The sequence below is a fragment of the Ambystoma mexicanum genome, chromosome 2p (genome assembly GCF_040938575.1).
Source record: "Ambystoma mexicanum isolate Mex_15411 chromosome 2p, UKY_AmexF1_1, whole genome shotgun sequence".
Classification (NCBI taxonomy): domain Eukaryota; kingdom Metazoa; phylum Chordata; class Amphibia; order Caudata; family Ambystomatidae; genus Ambystoma; species Ambystoma mexicanum.
This window is the reverse complement of record NC_090923.1, coordinates 1,438,030,969-1,438,050,968: the sequence shown is the minus strand read 5'-3', so window position 1 is coordinate 1,438,050,968 and position 20,000 is coordinate 1,438,030,969. Positions and strand designations below refer to the sequence as shown.

The following is a 20,000-nucleotide window of genomic DNA, read 5'->3' as shown; positions in this document are numbered from 1 at the left end:
GGTACTATCATAGGTCTCAACCTCTCGAGTCAGAAAGGCAGGTGAAAACACACAATTACGTTTTTTGGCGGGTGAGAGTCCATTGAAGAGAATGGACAGAGAAAGAGTTTGGCGGGTGAGTGAACACTTTCTCTAATAATAATAATAATAATTTGGCACATATATAGCGCTACGAACCCTCAGGTGTCTGAGCGCTGCTTATTATTGCCCACAGTGTGTGGTGCTCATTTTATCGACCTCCGAAGGATGAAAGGCTGAGTTTGGCCAGCGTTAGCAGGCTCTGCACAGATGTCAAAGCAAGCGCTCTACTCGCTGTGCCACTTGACCGGCTTTTGGGTGAGCGGGTGACACCCAACAAAAGTGGGTGAGTTGAGAGATATTTACTATGCTGTCCCATGTTGACAAGCATTTCCACCATTTTCACCTACACCAGAGCTGGATGGAGCAGGTTGCCCACTCCTGAGATTGCATGTGTCGCTTGACACCCATCCTGGGCAGCTCCCTCAACAACAAGGATGCTAACCTCAGGCTAATATATGGAGAGCAAGTGGAGAGACACGAGATGGGTCCAGAGTGCAACGACTGCGACTCGGTGCAGCTAGCCTGTGCACAGGTATATTTACAGAGGGTTGTGCATCAAGTAGGTGCTCCCAGCACCAGCTACCACCCGACCATGATGAACGTTGCACTCCCACCATACGCCATTATGGATAGATATGCCATCTGTATTCAGGTTTGATCGAGGTCCCAGTCGCAGGGAACACATCTCTGTGCCTTTTTGTCCAGTAGGTGAAGGCATTGCTTTGTATCCTAGGGCAGTCTGCACAGTGCAAAGAAGTGTGACTATTTGAGTGATCATGTCTTGCAAGCGTTGCTGGTCGTTGTGGTGACCAACGATGTTTGAGATGGGAGCTGCCAGACATTGATGGACAAGAGAAGCAGCAAAGTGTCACCAGTTGGTGCCACAAAAGAGCCATGACTATCAGCGGGTGCAGGACTGACTACCAAGTAACCAAGAGGGTCTTCGCTCCCAAATGAGTTAGAGAGATTCTCAGCCCAGGATCAACAAAGATCATATACCCATTAGGGGAGGAAGGATAGCTCAGGGGCAACGCGGTTGTCTTGGAAGCAAGGCGCGCAGCGCAACACAGGTACGAATCCCGATCCCGCGCTTAGAAACCACTCACTGGTATTGAGATTGCTATAAATTAACAATAAAATAAAAATAAATATATTCTGAGACCCCTGAACCTTAGGGTCCCGTAAAGGAAGTGCCCTGGATGGCATTTATGCATATTAGCAGCACCCTGGTCTATGGCATTGAGCTTGTGGACAGGATCCATGCGTCCAATGACTGCCAGGGACAGCTTGTGTGTCTCTCAAGGGTGCCAGAGCAAGAAACAGACCTCTCCTGGACAAGAAAGGGGAGGCATCACAATCAATGTATGGAGGTATTTTCAGCTGAGGAGGAGGTTGTTGCAGACATGTATGACTCAATACAGGCTGATGTAAGGAACAAGGAGGGCTTCACACCATAAGGACTGTCAGAAGAACTCTCAGGGAGATGACGACTTGGCATCTGAACTTAGGTCTGCAGAATCAGGGTGAGGACATCCTGTTGCACCTTGGGATGACTACGGAATGGGCCAGATGGATTGCAAGCCCCCAAATGATTATATGGTAGGGGAGCCCCAGTTTCAAGCCCCCCCCCGAACCCCGTCCCCGATGGACGTGCCACACAGAAGACTGGTAGGAAGACCAGCAGATTGATACATCAACAATCATCAGGGGAAGAGTATTGTATGCCGGCATGCCGGGCCGGATGGATGTTGATTCGCCGAACCAAGAAGATGGTCAACCAGCAGCGGACATCTCATTGGATTAGTCTTTTCTTTGTGGGAGTAATGTTCTGGGGTCAGCCAGCTGCAGCAGGGCTTGGCGTTGCTCTGCGGCTGATTGCTGGCTTTGGGTGCCCTGTGCCATGGCATCACTGCTGGAAGTGGCCATCTATATTCATATAACAAAGTCGTGTGGTACAATGAATTGCATATTCATTTTCCTCCCTAATTCTGTACCAGATCAGTTCTTTAGCATAGTCTTCAAAATTGGGGGTGTACTATTTACAATAACTCGCTCTATATCGCTCCATTTTCTTACACTGAAATCTTCATGGCTGGGCATTCTCAAGCCCTACTATGCCACATATTTCACATCTTCTCTTCTCTCTGGACGCGTTACATTAATGGTCGCAATAATATGAATACCACATTTGTATATAATGCCTCAGTCTAGATTCCTCACAATTGCAGTGCTTCTTGCCAGAATCCCCATCTTTGATGTGCTGTAGCTGTTTTGTACCTGATTTACCGGTACTGAATTGACCTCAGAAGGCTGAGGCTGAGTCTGCTGTGGCGGGATTCCAACCCGTGCCTTGCACGCTGAACACAGATGGCTGAAGCAGCTCTTAACTCACTAAACTATACCTCTGTGTATGGGGAGCGAGCCACATATCCTTTTTTCATTTTAACAAATATCACCCCCTCATCTGTCTCTGGAGCAGCCTCTTTGAAAGGCATCAGGAACTGGACCCTCGCTGGGCTGTATGCCCTACCTCTGTCATGTAGTATGTAAAGAATTCTCTCATGAGCTATTTTCGCCAGTTCTTCGAGCCTTGACTCATACTGTGGGATGGATTGCTAACGGAATGACAAGTACTAGCTTGATATTTTGATTGTCTTTCAAGCTGTGAGGCATAGGATGTCAGATACAGATATAGAACAGAAATGCTGGTTGGTCCAGTCAGGTTATTGGTGTATTGAGGGGTGTAGGTAGCTCTGATCATTGAGGGGTTGTGGAAATAATTGGACAGCCACTGCGTGGAGGAAAACCTTGTATATTTTCGGATGGCCCCTTTTTGTTAGTTCTGGATGATCTTTGCTTGCTTTCTCAGTTGTTCTTTTCCCCCGGTTAAATTCTCAAGAAGCAATTCACTACTAGCTAGCGGCACTTGGCCAGGAGTGAAGGGGATCCCACTTCTGATACCATTAGTGGTTCGTCAGTGATGGAAAGAGAACAAGGACATGCGTCATTTTCATTGTAGGATGTCTGATGCTGCATCTGTTACTTCACAGAGACTTCTGGTTGGATATTTCAGGTTTCTTTGAGTGTCAGGATCATCAGGAAGTCTTAGGATCTCAGGCTTCAGGTACAAGCTGTAGCGAAATAATTACTGCAAAGCATTGGGTAGTTCTGGGGATTTTTGGACAGCTGCTCCCACTGCTGTGTGGTTCTTCCTTTCATAGGGTTTGTCCTTGATGCATCCGAATTGGGTTAACGAACGACAGAAACAGTAGAGTAAAAGCTGCACAGGACTTCCTTTGTGCCCTGATTTCCAAACTTTATCCCTTTAAACAGACATCCTTTTCTGTATCCCATAAGGTAGGAAAATAATGCCACTTTGTAAGGTCTTCCCTGAAGGGCTCACCTCCATTTTGCTACTGGGATCACATTCAATTATCTGGGCTAATGACCTGTCTACAGCAGTACCCATTCGTCTTACTGGGCTACTGCCCTCTACCAAGCTCCCCTTGGAGAGCAGTGTACTACTATTTGTAAACCCCGGCTATCATTCTGATTACAAAATTGGTCTGTTTGGAGAAGGATAAGCGGGGGGTCTCATCTCAGTCCGTGCAGTTGACTTTCACGCGTAGTCTTGTAGCATCTTGCCATCTACACCCCCTCCTCACAGTTGCTTGTTTCTGGTTATCATGGGTTTCCTATTTCCCAGGAGGTAATCAGCTATCCTTGTGTTTTTGTCAAAATCCAAGGCCTCTTTTTTACAAAAGAACCCATCAAATCTGATATTGTAGGAATGGTGCGGGCCCTTCAGGTGGTGGGATAGTCTGAAGACATTACAGTGTAATGTGCTCAGGAGTCACTCTGAGCCCCGCTATGGAATAATGACAAGCATGAACTGGGAAAGCTATGGCAAAGCACACAAACCAGCTGTACGGGTAAACATTTATAATTCAATTTGTGTAATGCATATTAGATTGAACTTCGTTTGTGCCCACAATTCGGGGGCAAAACGTACTCGAAATGCCTACTAGTAATCGCTAGTGGCCAGTCTAGTATACATTTGTGTTCAACCGGAAATGAAGAACCAAAATGTATTTATTTTATTTATTTATTTATTTATTTGCATTTTTTAAAGTGAATGTATCGAATGATTTATTGAATAATTTAAATGCAAATAAAGTGCTTATACAAATAAATTGTTTAGACAAAATAAGCAAAATGCGGATGCCATACTATATTCTTAATACATAAATACAATGCATACAATAGTTAAAGCACGCATGGATGCTGGACCAAAAAGCAGTGCACTAAAGTCTAGATCTGACATTGCTGCTGTTTGATTGCTTACTGTGGTGTTGCATACCCACGCCTACTCATGCACGACGCAAATAATTCAAGTGCTGCCCAAAACTCCCTACCGTGGGAGTTCATGGACCTACTACAAGATTGTCTGAGGGCCAGAAAAAGTGCTAAGTGCCAGTGGAAAAGTGCAAAGTGCATGCTTGAACTGGGAAAGCTAACATTTGCAACCCACTGGTACCAGAATAACATACGGGGGATGAGGTATGTTCTTCGGGAGCGGCACCTAAGGTCATTTCAAGAGCTGCAATACGCTGAAGGGCTTACGCAGATATATGCATATCGCTACGTTCAATTCAGACACGCTATGGGGCCACAGTTCTATGGGAACATCGACTGCCCAGAGCAGTCCCCTGCAGAAGCCAGCATGTATGTGGAATTGTTGGCTAGAAGGCGATTTCGATCCTGTACCAAAATCTTGGTAGCTTTACTGCACACCCCCTGGCCAAATTACCGGACAAACGAGAGGCAGATATTGGCCCTATTGCAGCAGAGGATTGGCAGAGAAGAAACCTGCACGTTTTGGACTTATTTTTTATTTTTTTTTAATTTAAACAGATTGTGTGGTTTCCTTATTTGAAACCTTTAACCTGAGCATGTCCGTTCTTTCATCATGATTCTTCGTTTGGTATAGAGTATCTTAGTAGCAGTGCTTGGTAGCATCTTATTAGTCCTGGGTTATGTTGTTGATCTCCTCTGGTTTCTTAAGGATTAAAATCACTAATTTTAGCTCTCGCTCTTTCCTTAAACCAGTACACTGTAGTATGAGGTGTTTCAGAGATTCTATCTCTCCTTTTTTTTGCACATTCTGCAGCTTTCCCTGATGTCCAGCCTTTTTCTTCTTTGTAATATTTCTCCTGTTGGTAAAATGTTCAATCTGAATCTCAGGAAAAGGTCTCGGAAGTACCAATTGGGGAATAAAGTCAGATAGCTCGGGATCTGATTCAGTTTTCGTGGCTGGGCCCAGAAGTCTTCGTAACCTTTATATTTACAGTTATCTTCTTGGGTTTCGATCCAATCTGCCATGTATAGTTTCTTTTTAGTTTTGTCTGGGTTAATCCATAAGTCATCCTCTGACTCGCTGAGGTTCACTAGGATCCCTCGACATGACTTTTGCCAGTCTGTTAGGATTACATCGGATTGATCTTTTAGGGCTTTTTTCAACACCCCAAATCCACCCGTAGTGTTTTCCTCAAGACATTTCCGATAGAAACTTAGTGTTTTCCATACCACTATTGTTTTGAGTGATGTCAGAGCCAGCTCTCTTCTTACCTGCTGTATTGGGGCTGATTTAGGCAGCTGTAAAGCTTCCCTCCAAAACAGACCCTCCAGGATTGACCATGTTTGAGCTTGTAAGGGGATTGGTGATTCTACCCCATATGTTAGTATTGGCACCACTTTCATCCTATAAAAGGCTATTAGAGGTGATAAGGTAAATCTGCAGTATCTTTTACACAGAATTCTCCCTTGGGCAGCTAGATTGGTTGCTTTTCTTTTTAGCCCAGCTATTCTTGGCGTATTGTTCTTCGTGTTGTCTATACAGACTCCTAAGTACGTGAATGCTTGACTTCCAGGATTTTTTTGTTTCTCAGAGACCATCCTAGTTTTTTCCCTCTGGCTTTATTACCTCCTGGGCCTAACTTCAGAATTCTTGATTTTTCTGGGTTTATAACCAGGTCATTTGAGTCCACATACACATGGACTTATTGAATTTAAAATTCTACATAGAACATACTATACCCGGGAATTGTTGCGTCGCTGGGGCCGGGCGACAGATTCTAGCTGTCTACGATTTCATGTAGGTAAGGTAACATTCTATCATGCCATTTGGGCATGCCCCAAGATTCAGAGGTTTTGGGGTAAGATCTTCCATAAAGAATCCACAATGGTGTCCGATCCGGTACCGGGGGAACCAGCACTGGCGTTGTTGGGAATATGGGGGTGAAACGGCTTACTCCCGTTACGAGAAACTGTTTATCTCCAATGCATTGAAAGTAGCAAAGAGGAATATTGCTACGCAATGGGAGCGCAAGGGAGGTTCCTTAGATCTCCAAATGGGTGCTAGACATGGATAACAGAGGGCCGCACATATAGAGCTAGGGGTTGCCCCACCAAATTTTGGAAGATCCGTGCTAGGTGGGAGAATGCAGGTTAACACCGAACACGTGTAAGAATGGATCTGGACCGCCCGTATAGAAGGAAAGTAGATTATGTGGGATTATTGTAATGTTTGTGCTGTTGTCCAGGGTTGGTCGAATTTCTCCTAATGTACTGCTGCTTGTCAGGCCTTTATGTTTTATGTATCACCAACACGTTGCTGTGCTTATTGTTTGGCTTCATGTTTTCATTGTTACTGTAAAACCAATAAAACGAAATATAAAAAAGAAATGTGCTGAGGAGTCTCCGGCCGCAGAGTTTGGTGGAGGTGGCAAGGGTGCAGTTGGTGGAAACCGCACAGATCTCAGGATAAGACCCTGAGATACCATCGTCAGACTCTTCGTCAATGGAGGCTTGCACAGAGTCGGGAGGGTGGTGGTCAGCAGGATCCCGCTGAGATTCGCGTAAACTCCGTGACACACCATGCTCAGACCCCGTAACAAAGCAAGGGCATGCACACATACTCGCCTCAGTCTCCTGCGTTGAGAACTAGGGATTCCAATCTCAGGAATGGCATCAATGCAAGGATTTGCTGGCACCAAACTCACCGCTGGCAGCCACCCACTGCAGAACAGACCCAGCAGCTGCACCTTTCATACAGGTTTCAGGATCCACACCAGTGGCGCATTAAAGGGGTATCAGGTACAAGCACTTGCTGGGAGTGTTTTACTTGGCTATAACCGAAGAATCCGCTTGCTCTCTCACACTTTAAGGAGGTTGTCTAGTACACATCTCATGGCTTTCCGAGGGCGATGTGTTTTTAGGGTTGTGTTTAGAGTGTCCAACCTTATCTCAAATTAATGGTGGAGTGATTGACATCCCCAACAAACATGAATGATTCAACTGTTTGTTCCAGTCAAATCCAACATCAGTTGTGGTCTTTGTGTCCAGCACTAAACAATTATTCATGTACCAGTGCTGGCCTTGTAGAGCCTGGAAGTGGTCTAGTGTCATGCTTGCATCCTTGAGACACTCATTGTGCCCATTCAAGTGTCCGGCCTACTTTGTGTCCATTAATTGATGCCCAAGCAACCACTGCCATCTGGCTTTTCTATTTTCTGAAGTGTCCTTTGGGTATAGTTATAGGATTATGGTTCAATATAGTGTATTCATTAGCTCTGTGTTAACCCAATATTTCTAGAGCTTGATATATTGGGAATCTAAGGCCCCTTTTGATGTACACCATCTCGACGGAGCTTGGATTCTATATCAGTGATATAATAATATGTGCACTAATTGGAGTGACGTTTATAAGTCTCGGGAGGACACAACCTTGCCTTCCCGGGTTATGTTCTTCAGGATCCTGATGCTGCACTTTCCATTATATTGGTTTCCTGCATATCCTGACCTTTGCACTGACTGAAATTGCTTCTCATTGTATGCAAATTTATCTCATGAATACTAATGAGGGGTATCTAGAAAACCTGACATGGATCCTGCCCTCGAGGCCTGGAGTTGGGCAACCCTGTTCTAGACGATGGTCATTCTCCATTTGAAAGCGCCTTTGCACTAAATATAAAGCACATGGTTGCGGCTTGTGTTCGGTTTTTGACTCATTGTATCTGAGAAAATTGGTGAAAGTGGTGATAGTTGGTATCCTGAGTGATATGAGTCCGTGTTTGTCAGCCTCAACCTCTGAAGTCTCTCTATGCAAACTGCTTCATACTCATCAATTCCTTTGTGTTATCGTGCAAAGGTATAGTGATAATATGCTGAAAATATAGTTCAGATTTGCGGCCACCATGATTGGTCTTCACCACAGGGACTATTTCATCGCATTCCACCTGTGGAAATCTGATGGTATTCCTTCCAGTAGTGGGTCTGGATTGTCTATGCTCGTGGCATGGAGACCTTGGTTTTGTATGCCGTGTCATGGATTTAGACTCTGGGTGGCTGCTGGCAGCTTTGTTTTGAGTGGTAGTTACTTGCGCGGAGCGTATCCTTCATCTGGGAAACCGTGTGTATTAGGCAGTGATAGATATGCTTTCTGTTATCGATTGTTCATGTTTGGAGAGTGTGATCATTACGCCTTCAATGAACACTAGTCTCTTCGCTCTCCTTGCTGGTGGCCATCCCTTTTGCATATGTCCTTGATCTTACAGGATGGTATCGTGGCTCCTGTGCTGCAATGAAACATACAGCTAATATGGGCAGCCATGCCAACTGCCGATTTGGATGTCCAGTGTGTCCTAAAGATGTCAGTTGATAATATCTGCTGGCTTCCCATCTAATAAATTCACCTTCTGTATAATACCACTTCCTGACCCAAAACTATGCAGCATTTTAAAGAGATATCACTGTTTCACGCAGGCATGGGGCATGCAAGCATCTCTCTTGACTTGCTTGTGAGCTTACAAGACACACTGTGTGCGTCACTGGCCTCCCCTGTGTGCCATATTGGCTGCCTGGAGAAACTCGCAGCCTCTCCGTGGCTGATTTTGTGCACGCGGTGATGGTCTATACCGCCAATCACCTGGACAATGAAGAAAATGGCATCCATGTGGTTCCTCCCATTCTGGGTGGCCTGCCTGGCCTGCGTCTGGGGCCAGCACAGTGGAGAAACCGGTCCCATGTCCGAATGCCGCCAATGAAAGGCTGCATACCAAAAAGGCTGCGTTTATTAGGCCGATTTGCTTCGGCCTTGAAGGCCCATCCCCCCGCATCGGCAGGATTTCATTTTAATCAGGGGGTGCCACCCTCCAAGTCCCCCTTTAGAGCCTCACCGCTCACATCGCACATACATATGCACAGAAACACACAGACATACATACACACACAAACGCCTTCTCTTCACTCTGGCATCTTCTGGGACGCTTCAAAGTTGGGCCGGTCAGCCCCTGTGTGCACTTGTGTGCGGTGCAGGGGCATGGAACAGCCTTTTAGTTGCCCAGGCTTCCGTTCACCATCTTCTGTGCCTTCAATCTTTAGATCAAGGACATTAGACTGTGAACAGGAAAAAAACCTGTAATGGTAAAAAAATTGAACCAGAGAGTGTGTTTATTCTGATGGGTCTACCCAATGGCTTCTACTTTACGTTTGTGAGGGGTACAGTGGCACAGACTCCTCAAAAGACACCCATGTGGACATTCTAAGTAAAGGACTACAGAAAAGAGCAGCTCCAATAAAACGGACTGATGACGTGACAAAACGTGTGTGGGTTTTACAGTGTAGGTTAGTCATTAATTGAATAGCGAGGAGGTGATGTGGCACACAAGGAGACTTTGGGCAGGCATAACATGCTGGTGGCAGCATTTCCTTCCACCCCCTACCCCCAAGCAGGGAGGTAGGCAAGGGTGTTGCAAGGCCTGGAAAAGATCTGGGGCTACGCTAATGTCAGGACTGTCGGAACTCGGGGCTAGCTCGCCTTTTGGTTGTTGCCCCTGAGCTTCTATCCGGGGCTACAACCAGAGGCATAGACAGTGTAGGGCCTGAGCCGGCCAGGCCCACCAAACATCTATAAATGCCCACTCAGCAGCACTGGGCAGGCATTTACGGACGCTAATGTCACTGCCCTGGCCCCAACTACATAAGCCTCTGCATACAACCAAAAGACCCAGGACGATAGCCCCCCACAATCCCCCAGCAATGCCTCTGGGGGTAGGGGGAAAGGTATTGGATGTTAAAGGAAGGAAAGTACAGAGAGAGGTGTGGGGTGGTATAAACCCGCTAAGGAAAAAAAAGGAATTGTGGCACCGCCGTTATTTGCTGGCAGCAGTCGGTGGGCATATACAAGGCCTAAAACCATGTTTTAATGAGTCTATAAAGGATCAACTTAATCTGTGACTAATCGAGGGGTCTCCGATAAGGTCTGGCCCAAAGTCAAGTAAGCGAAATTAAAGGCATAATGGAAGAGGTTGGTAAAGATCCCCAAAAGGTGGGAGGAATGATCTGATACTCAACATTTGTAACCACCCACAGAGATGTTCCCCAAAGAATGGAAATAGTCCTAATTGGTATAAAGGAAGGTCTCATTGCTGCCCTCCGGTATTAGGGCCTTATGCTGTTCTGCTCAGTGTGGCATAGTCTCCACGGTTCACCAAAGAAAGACCCACAGACGTTCCAGTGAATCCAGACCCGAGCAGCCATGCTCGGTCTCAATCCAAAGGAAACAGACACACAAAACTCTCTTTGAAAGCCCACCACAGGCTGCAAGAGAATCAAGTTCTCAAATTTTAGAGCCTTTGTACAATGTTTATAGCCCAGTAGGCAACCGCCCAAACTATCTCCATAGTCTGGTGTCTTGACGCAGACATAACATCCGGCACAGCCAAAACAATCTACCAAGTCAGACTCTCACGGCCAAGAACGGAGGAAAAGTCATCAAGGCCATCAAGGCCCAGTGGGACCTTCTGAATCCATAAGTTTACTCGTTACCTCACCTGAAGAACTTTAAAAAGGAACGAGAAATGGTCCTCATTATCGAGGCCTAGACCACATCACCCGACTAAACGGATACGTTTGAACCTTTTTGAACCTTTTTGTTGGTGAAAAGCATATTCATTCTTACGCTTCTAGAAAGATACCCATGACGCCATATCCGGAGATTGTACTGCATCAATAACTTAGAACGCCGCCTGCCGACCCTTTCAGAACCACAAATTCTAAGGGGTGTGAAAGGGTTGGCAGGTGGTGATTGTGCACAGATGCTGGAATGCCGCGTAAACACACAGAGTACGGTGCAGATGACAGGGAAATTGCATTCTACGTGCGATATGTCTGGGGAACCAATGCATTCCTGAGGCATTCATGCCGCAAAAAGCATCGATTGGGCCATAATTATCCTCACAAACAGTTGTTATAGGTTATCGGGGTCCGGGGTGATGCAGATATGGCTGGGAGTGAGTGGCTAAGTGATTGTGGTTTACAGTGGCCATATATTCGCTCTCTGTGAATGACTGTTTTGTATACAGTGTATACGTAATAGCCGGAACTTGCTGTGCTTCCCCGTAATAATGAACGTCAAGGCGTCCCTGTTAAAGAGATACACAGCCCAGTTGGCAATGCCTATGGACCAACGGTTTCTGGTCTACATGATTTTTGAAATACATTTACAATAAATGCATGGGGAACAGTAGAATTCGAGCAACAACATGCTAATGACATCGTGCTACTGACAACATCTGTATATCATATATTGTCTCAGTCCTCACTCACAGCTTGGAGCCAGAGATATATGGGGTGCGAAGCAGAAGTGGGACCACCGGAGAGGAACAGGGCTCAGGTCTTGGTGGTGATCAGAGTGCCCATGATAGCTGTCACCACAACTGCCCAAGCGGTGCGCCAACGAGCAAGATGTTCATAGAGCGCGGGGAGGCGGAGGGGTTCGCTGGTGTCCCGAAAAGTTGTCTGTGCTGGTGGTTGGCAGAGTAGCCTAAATCGGGGGACAGTACATCCATGTTGATAGCAAATGATAAATGTGCCTATCTCTGGGGATCCGCTGTTCCCAAAGGCAAGAACGTAGATGTCTAGGGAGTCGCTCAATAATAATAAGAAAACGAACAGCTGATCATAGTTTTAGTCTATGCCCTATACTTCTGTGAAGAGGCATGGCTCTTTTTTTGTCTCATTTATTTGGACTTGTCAACTAACTTCAACGCTGTCAGGCCACGCATCCTTCTGGATGAAAGCACAACATCCACTGATCCCTCAGAGCTGACCATTGCTTTGTGCTCTTCAGCAAGGAACAGCACATCAAGACCTTCCTCTGAGAAGCGGCAAAGAACACCTCTGCCGGTCCCCAAACTCACTTCCGTGTCCCCTTCCATGCCCGGAATTGGACTGTTCCGTGGAGCTGTAGAAAGCCTGCAGCCTCTGCTTTCCTTTTTACGCAGACCGCATTCAAAACATTTCTCGTCAGTGGCCATTCCAACCCAGAGGTCTCAAGATGTTGGGTGATTGGTAATGAGGAGTGGGATTACACGAATGACCCCAAAAGGGAGTTATCCTCTTGGGTGCTAAAGACCTGCCCGAAGCCCATGCCTCAATCCCTTTCTCCCCACCTTCTTTGGTCAGGCCACCAGATTCTCTGTGTCTGACTGGAACCTGGGTTCATGCCTCCTCTGACTGGAACCTGAGTCCATGCCTCCATTCTGATTTCATCATTAACTCTAAGTTCAGAATCGTCCACCAAGATGTGTTTCCCTCCTACTTCAACTCAACAGAATCCCTCTTCTTTTTCCTGATTAATGGATCCCTGTAGTAATTGGCTACCTAGTTTACTCCAATTCAGATTACACCAACTTTCTGCTGCCCCCACCCCCAAACACCAGCACGGGTGTCTACGAAAGACTCAGAATACATGCTCCAGGCGGATGGCAGGGAGGGCTGGGATAAACAACCCCCCTTCCTCAGAACTCTTCTTTAGCTCCCCATTCTTTCATTTACTTGCAAGTGGAAGGTCAGTGCTACCTCGAGAGTTACATATGCCTCACAGAAGCCTCCTATCTGACTAACACCAGCCTCTCCCTCCACCTGGCTCCAGACTCGTGCTTCCTGGCGATTGCCCTTTCACAGTCGGAACCTCAAAGCGGACACGCAACATAAGTCACCGCATCTGCGTATTTCTTACCTGCACCAGGAGCAAACTTAAAATCTTTCTCTTGACTTAGATTGCTGATCCATGGCCTCGCCAGCTGTAGTCTCTCTTTCTACACTGTTGTCCAGTCACTGCCTTCCAATAGTCTACGCCCAGACATGAGTGAGTTTGTGGTGTGCGATTTTGAATGACCTTGGAAAAATAAATGGTACTCAACATTTCATCATCTTTAGATGTTTTTAGAAAGCCCTGAAACTCTACCTGGTTATCCAAATGTTGTAAGAAGCAGGTGTGACTATTACTGTAATTAACGGTCTGTGCGTGCCTCTCGCCTGAAATACCTGGTTGGCATAGCCTGGAATGCGGCACCTCCATTGACTGTAACAAAATGCCTTGTTGGCTACAACAACTGCAAATCTATGGCTTGTGTGTTGTAGCCTCATGCCCTGACACACTGCGGTGTGTGTAGTTGACCACATAGTGGATCATTGGCCAGTGTTGATGGGGCTTTGTGGTCCACCATACCTTGATGCTGGCTTCCCTGACGTGGGCTCATTTGAGCCCCATGCAGCACCTGGGCGGGTTGGTGCGTTCTGATTGCCATGGTCCACAAGGCTTTTGATGTCATGGCTTCTGCTCTTCTAAAGGAGTTGCCCGTTCTGTCATGTTTCTCTGTCCGGCCAGGCACAGTGGATCCCTGACCTTTTGAGCAGTTGGATACCCTAGTGGCATTCTGTGCTATGGCTCAGTGCCATGTAGTGGTGTGGTGGACTCGTACGTTGTGTTTGCGTGGTCCTCTATGATGTAAATGTGTGTCTCCCTGTGTTGTGGCTCAGTGGCATGACATGTACTGGCTACGTGGCTTGCTTTGCTCTGGTCTTGTGATCTGGCAGACAGTGTCTCTGTGCCAAGCTACAGCTCATTGTCTTTCGTTGCTGTTGTCTTACCAGTGATCATGGTGTGCCGTGCTGCGCTGTTGCGAACATCAGCAGTTGCTTGGGCCGTGCTTCCTAAGATATCACTATGTGCTATCAGTGTCTTTGTCAGTTGTGCTTCATTGTGTGTAGAGCGTATTGCCGATGCATGCCATTTTTCTCTATGACTTTGCGCACATTTCACCAGTACGGCAACAGCCGGAGAATGGGGTGGTAGGCAACCTCAGGACTACCGAGGTATATATTCATGCAGGAACAAAGAGTGGGGGATAGAGCATGGCTTGCCCCTTACGATGCATAGACTTGGCTTGGGGAACGTGCCCGCGTTCATGTACAGCGGTGCGTGAGCACAGAGAGGGCATCATTTTGGAGGGCATGGAGTGGGCAGGAAGCAGAGGGTACCACTGTAGATCATGGAGTGTCTGAAAATAAGATAACCCTCCTGCACCGAGTAAAGGTCCCACACAGGAACAAGTGAGTAGAAACCAACGACTACTCTCCCAAGAAAAAGCGAGTGGGTTAGGTGCAGTTGGGTAGGGCTGCCCGGCGGCTCCGCGTGGAGCGGGGGGGGACACAGCTCATATCCTTTACTGCATGAAGTGGGCGGAGGACTGAGATGCCCCGCCTGCAAGGAATAAGGTTGGTTGGGCGGAGCTACACTATTCGGTTGTGTAGTGTAGATGGGCGGGGCATATTTATCATTCTAAGCGGCCACCTATAGAGTCACCACCAAAACCATAGGGTGCTACATTGGCCCACTACATATACAACAGCACTCATTGCAAGAGCGTGTAGTGACAAAATGGCACTTCACCTGAGGCGGCCAACATTTTCCACCCCCATTGTAGAAGTGGGGGGTGTCAGGAGAGGGCACTGTAGAATGGTCCCTCTATATACAGCCCAACCACCCAAACACAGAAAGCACAGGGCACCTTCCTTCTACCACTCTCCAGGGGGTCTTCCAATCTCCATATGTCCCCTCTCCCCCTCCAGAAGGCTACCTGGAGGACATCTCCCAGAACTCGTGTGTCTGTACCTCATTGTGACTCTTCTTTCTAGGTGTAGTGAAATGATGCATTCTCCTCTTCTATGAAGGTGTGTAGTTAGCTCTCTGCCTCTCCCTTCATTCCATTCACTCATTCTCTCTGTAATTCTGTAATTTTCTCTTTCTCTCACTCTCTCCCACTATATATACATGCCTTTACACCCGTTCCTCTCTCTCTCCCCCTCTCTCTCTTTTATCTCTATCTCTGTCTCTGCCTCTGTCTCTCTCTCTCTCCCTCTCTTTGTAGAATTCTGCCAGAACTAGATTAGAAACCTATGTGCAAAAAAGAATATCCTCAGGCCTTGTACATGGTTGTCTAATACCTCTTTGTGATTCCTCTTTCCTTCCTTATTTTATTGTCTTTATTCTATCTGTCAATACACCCCTTTTCAATTCTTCACTAAACTATCTTTAAATCTATGCTATTTTTCTTTTATTCTTTGCTTCATTCTATGTTATCTTGTTTTTCTCTTATTTACCTTCTGTGTCTATTTGTTATTTTCTTTCTTTCTTACTTTCATTCCCATTGATTTCTTTCTTCCTTTCTTTGCTTCTTTCTTTCTTTCTTTCTTTCTTTCTTTCTTTCTTTCTTTCTTTCTTTCTTTCTTTCTTTCTTTCTTTCTTTCTTTCTTTCTTTCTTTCTTTCTTTCCCCTCTCCTTTTCTTTCTGGCTTTCCTTCCCTCTCCATTTCTTTCTCACTTTCTTTCCCTCTATGCTCTTCTTGTCATTCTTCATCCCCTTTACACTCCCTTTTCTATCTCCGCCCTCATCTCTCTGCAAAACGTTATTTTATCCTCTCTCTATCCCATTCTATCGATATTGCCCTCGCATTCTCTCTCGCTCCCGCTCCCTTCCTCTCCCTGCTCTATCGCTCTTGTCTTCTGGCCTTTTTCCTTAACCCTTGTGTGATGTCAGCTGATGTATCTTCCGCCTCCATGGGGCGACTGCAAGTCCACACCCATCGACTCCGAGTACTTCAGCACGTACAGCATCACCGCCTGCCGCATCGACTGCGAGACCCGCTACCTCCTGGAGAACTGCAATTGCCGGATGGTGCATATGCCAGGTACAGGGCGGGGGCCATATCACCGACATGGGTGTACATGGTGAGAACCTGGGAACATCATCTGATGCTAAATACAGGTCTACTGCAAGGGCTTTCATTTATGAAATATGTATTCACAGATGTTTCGATCCTTCGACATTCATCAAGGCAAAGGGCAACTGAAATAAACACAATATATAGTTAAGTAGACATTTCAGTGCACACAAAGAAATTCACAATTGGCTTTGTAGCTTTGGCCTATGTATCAATAATATCAAAATTGCATTCACATATATCATTTAGGTTTTAGCCATTTACATACAGGGATGGCTGTCCAGGTGTTTTTAACTAGGACTCCTGTGATCCCTCAACTTTGACTATACTGGCTAAGGCTGATGGGTGTTGTAGTCCAAAACATCTTGAGATGTAAAGGTTGCAGACCCCCGATTTACAACAGTAGCCTTATAAGGGTTCTGCATCATCGTCCACAATCAAATGTACAGATCCCGATCTAGATCAGCACACCTTTAGTGCTCATGAAATGTGTTACACATGGGCAACCTCTTCAAAATGTCCTCTACTGGCAGGGATCAGTATGGCTCTCAACATTCGCTTTAGGACGTCCATCTCCAAAGGGAATGTTGTATAAAGTGTTTCTGAACAAATATCATATCGGGCATGTATGCTATTTTATTGGCACATCTGACTATTTTAGAGAAGAGGTAGCTCTTGGGATTTGGAAACGGATCATCTCTGTATGTAAAATCCATGCAGACATCATTTTAATAATGTCTAAGGTTACTTGTTTTATCCCATTTGGCCTCTTGATAAAGTCTCATGTCGCTCGTAGAGTTGCGCCAACCCTCAAACAAGTGATTGATCATGGCTATGATTAAGGTTGGAAAAACAAATCCCCACATCTAAATCAATACATCTTTTAAACATATATTTAAACCACAGGGTATTTTCATCTCTATCTCTCCATCACACTCTCTCACATCCTTGCACAGATTCTTATGACCTGTAATTGTTGATGTTATCCACAACTAAAGGGTTGAGATGTTAAAAGGAAGGTATGTCCACATTTTATCCAAATGGTCATCAATCCTCTTGAGTTAAATAGCAGTACATTGGGAATTATCTTATGGTTTCACCAAGGCGAGGTGTTTCTTCCCTCTTTTATCCAACACAGGAATCCTACACAGGTCCTTAGAATAAGAAGGCCCCCTGGTGCACTGCTGAAACAGTGGTGAACTTGTGCCCCTGGTGCCCTGCTGTGGGAGTGGTGCACCTGTGACAGACGTTTGTGACAACGTTGCATCTGGTGAAACACATTCCTCTTTTGCTTCCATTAGAGAAAAGATATGCTTTTAATGAAATGCCAGAATAGGGTATGATCACATACCACAGGAAGCAGACCAGGCCTTGTTTTTCCAGATCCTATAAAATTAGGAGAGACCTCACTAAGAGGAAATTCTTAAGCAGTATCTATACCGTCTGAACAAAATTGAATTTCCATTCTATATAAAGCAAGCATCTAAACATAGGTTGAATCTAATCAACAAAAAAATAGCTTAATGCCAGAATATACAAGTTCAAACAATATTAATACAAATGGTATATGTTGATCGCCTTTCCTACCTAACTAACTAATCTGTGATGTTGAAACAGCATTGTATCATTGCAGAAAGGCATATGCAGTACACAACACCATAACACTTCCAAAGACACTAAACATTGTGTGCAAGGTCCTCTGAATCATAATGCAATGACTTTGAAATGGATCAGTTTAACAGAAAATATTCTTTTTCGAATAATAAATTGGGGAGTTTGTCGCCAACACATATTTAAATTAATTGGATGATATGGGAACTCTTCTTACTTAATATTTATATATTTGTTAAGGTCTGCAGTTTGATTTAAAGCAAATGAATAAGTAAATAAAATAAATAAGTACATTTCACAAGATTTGGATATATATATAACATATCCATAGGCATGTGAAACACAGCTCCACATATTATATCATTCACATCATCATGCCAGGCCTCCTACAAGCTTGTTTCAACTCTCGCTTATTATTTTATGTCAGCAGGAAGTCTGTAAAGTTGAAATCAACAAAACGCCAGCTAAGAAATGGTGTGTAAAGAATTCATTTAGGCAAATATGGCTAATGTAGATAAGCTAGAGGTATACCTGATTCGCTAGTATGTACTGCATAGATGCTTCCCATTATTAGGTCATCAAGTAAATGTTGTCTGGAAGATATTTGCTTACATCTAAAAGCAAAATGTGGTCCTTAAGGTATAATTCCTCTAGATAGAAATGATTAGTTAAAAACACTGATTAAGACCAGCAATGGCTGAGGATCTTACCACCAAGGTTATTATGCTTCTAGGGAACAGAGCCTCCAGCCACCATGCCGCATGGTAAATGTGTAGCAACCATCTTGTATTCAGAATTCACAGGTTTACCTGGCCAAGAAGACTAGATAGCATAGATAGCATGCCATAATGGAAGGGGGCTCCCATGTATGGTGTCCATTTTATTGGTAATCAAAATGAAAAAGGTGACACCAAGCATTTTAAATGTATCGCCATCTTAAGTCCATTTCCTGTTGCAAATAAATCATTCGACACACACCCCTATTTAATAAATGCCTTCGAACATTTGAATACAAAAATGACAGAGTCCTCTGATTTATAATGAGTAATCAATGCACATGTGCTCAAGATGGGGAAACTATATTAACAAGTACCATCACTTCACTGATCATTGTCATAACATTGGGGCCAGGCTCTTATGATGTAACACATTTACTTGTTCCTTCACTTGTTCAAGGCATAGAGCAAATACCCCTTTATAGCATAGCAGATTGATAAAGTCTCATTCAAACCGTTTGCATGTGAACCTAATTGCAGAGACAATAGTTCATCAGTGTTCCGTAACCTACTATTTGTGTAGTCCACATTCAGTGCACACACACACCCAAGTATTTCATGGTGGCTTGTCTGTATGTAGTTAGTGGCTGACCAATGGTGCAGTGAATTGTTGGTTCCTGATCGTATATCTATGTCTGCTTATTCTCAAGCTCATGCATCTAGCAGTTTTACAGGTATAACTTTCCAGAGGGATGTTTTATAACATATATCACTTTAGTGTTTTTGCATGTAGAAAAAAACATCTAAAATCCTCACATGAGAACAGCTGTTTCCTAGCTATGTACCTACAGGCATTACAATGTTCACATGGGAAATTGCCGTTTCCTTGATGACGCCTCCATAAAATAATAAGAGGGAGCCAAAACAAGCTTATAGGAGGACTGGCATGACCATGTGAACCCTATAAGATTTGGAACTCTATTTGTGTAGTCCACATTCAGTACACACTGCCAAATATTCTGCATGCCTATGGATACTTTTATAGATCTGAACTTTGTGAAATTATAAGAAATGTGTGTTGGGGGTGAAGGCCTCGATTATCCTTGTAAAATATTATTTTCTGTTAAACTGATCAATGTAAAGGTCATTGTGTTAAGATTTGGAGGAACTACCACACGTTGTTTCGTGTCTTTGGAAGTGTTATGTTGCGTACCGTACATGCTTTTCTGCAATGATACACTGTTATCTTAACATCACAGATTAGTTAGCTATGTAGGAAGGGGGATCAAATCACATGCAATTTTGTATTAATTATATTTGAATGTGTGTATATTCTGCAATAAAAGCTCATTCTTTGTTGATTAGGTTCTAAACATGGTATGTGCTTTCTTAATAAATAGTGGACATTTAATTTTGTTAACCCTTTGGATCCAGAAGCATGACGCAAGGGAGCACATCCCTGAAG

General features: G+C 44.8%; 1 protein-coding gene across 1 annotated transcript in view; it reads left to right on the top strand.

The window, feature by feature from the left end:
- ASIC3 (acid sensing ion channel subunit 3) overlaps positions 1 to 20,000 on the top strand; it is a 463,599-nt gene that overhangs the window by 320,381 nt on the left and 123,218 nt on the right. The window contains exon 4 of the mRNA XM_069645979.1: positions 16,025 to 16,175. Coding sequence (XP_069502080.1) covers positions 16,025 to 16,175 — 151 coding nt within the window. The remainder of the gene's footprint in view (positions 1 to 16,024; positions 16,176 to 20,000) is intronic.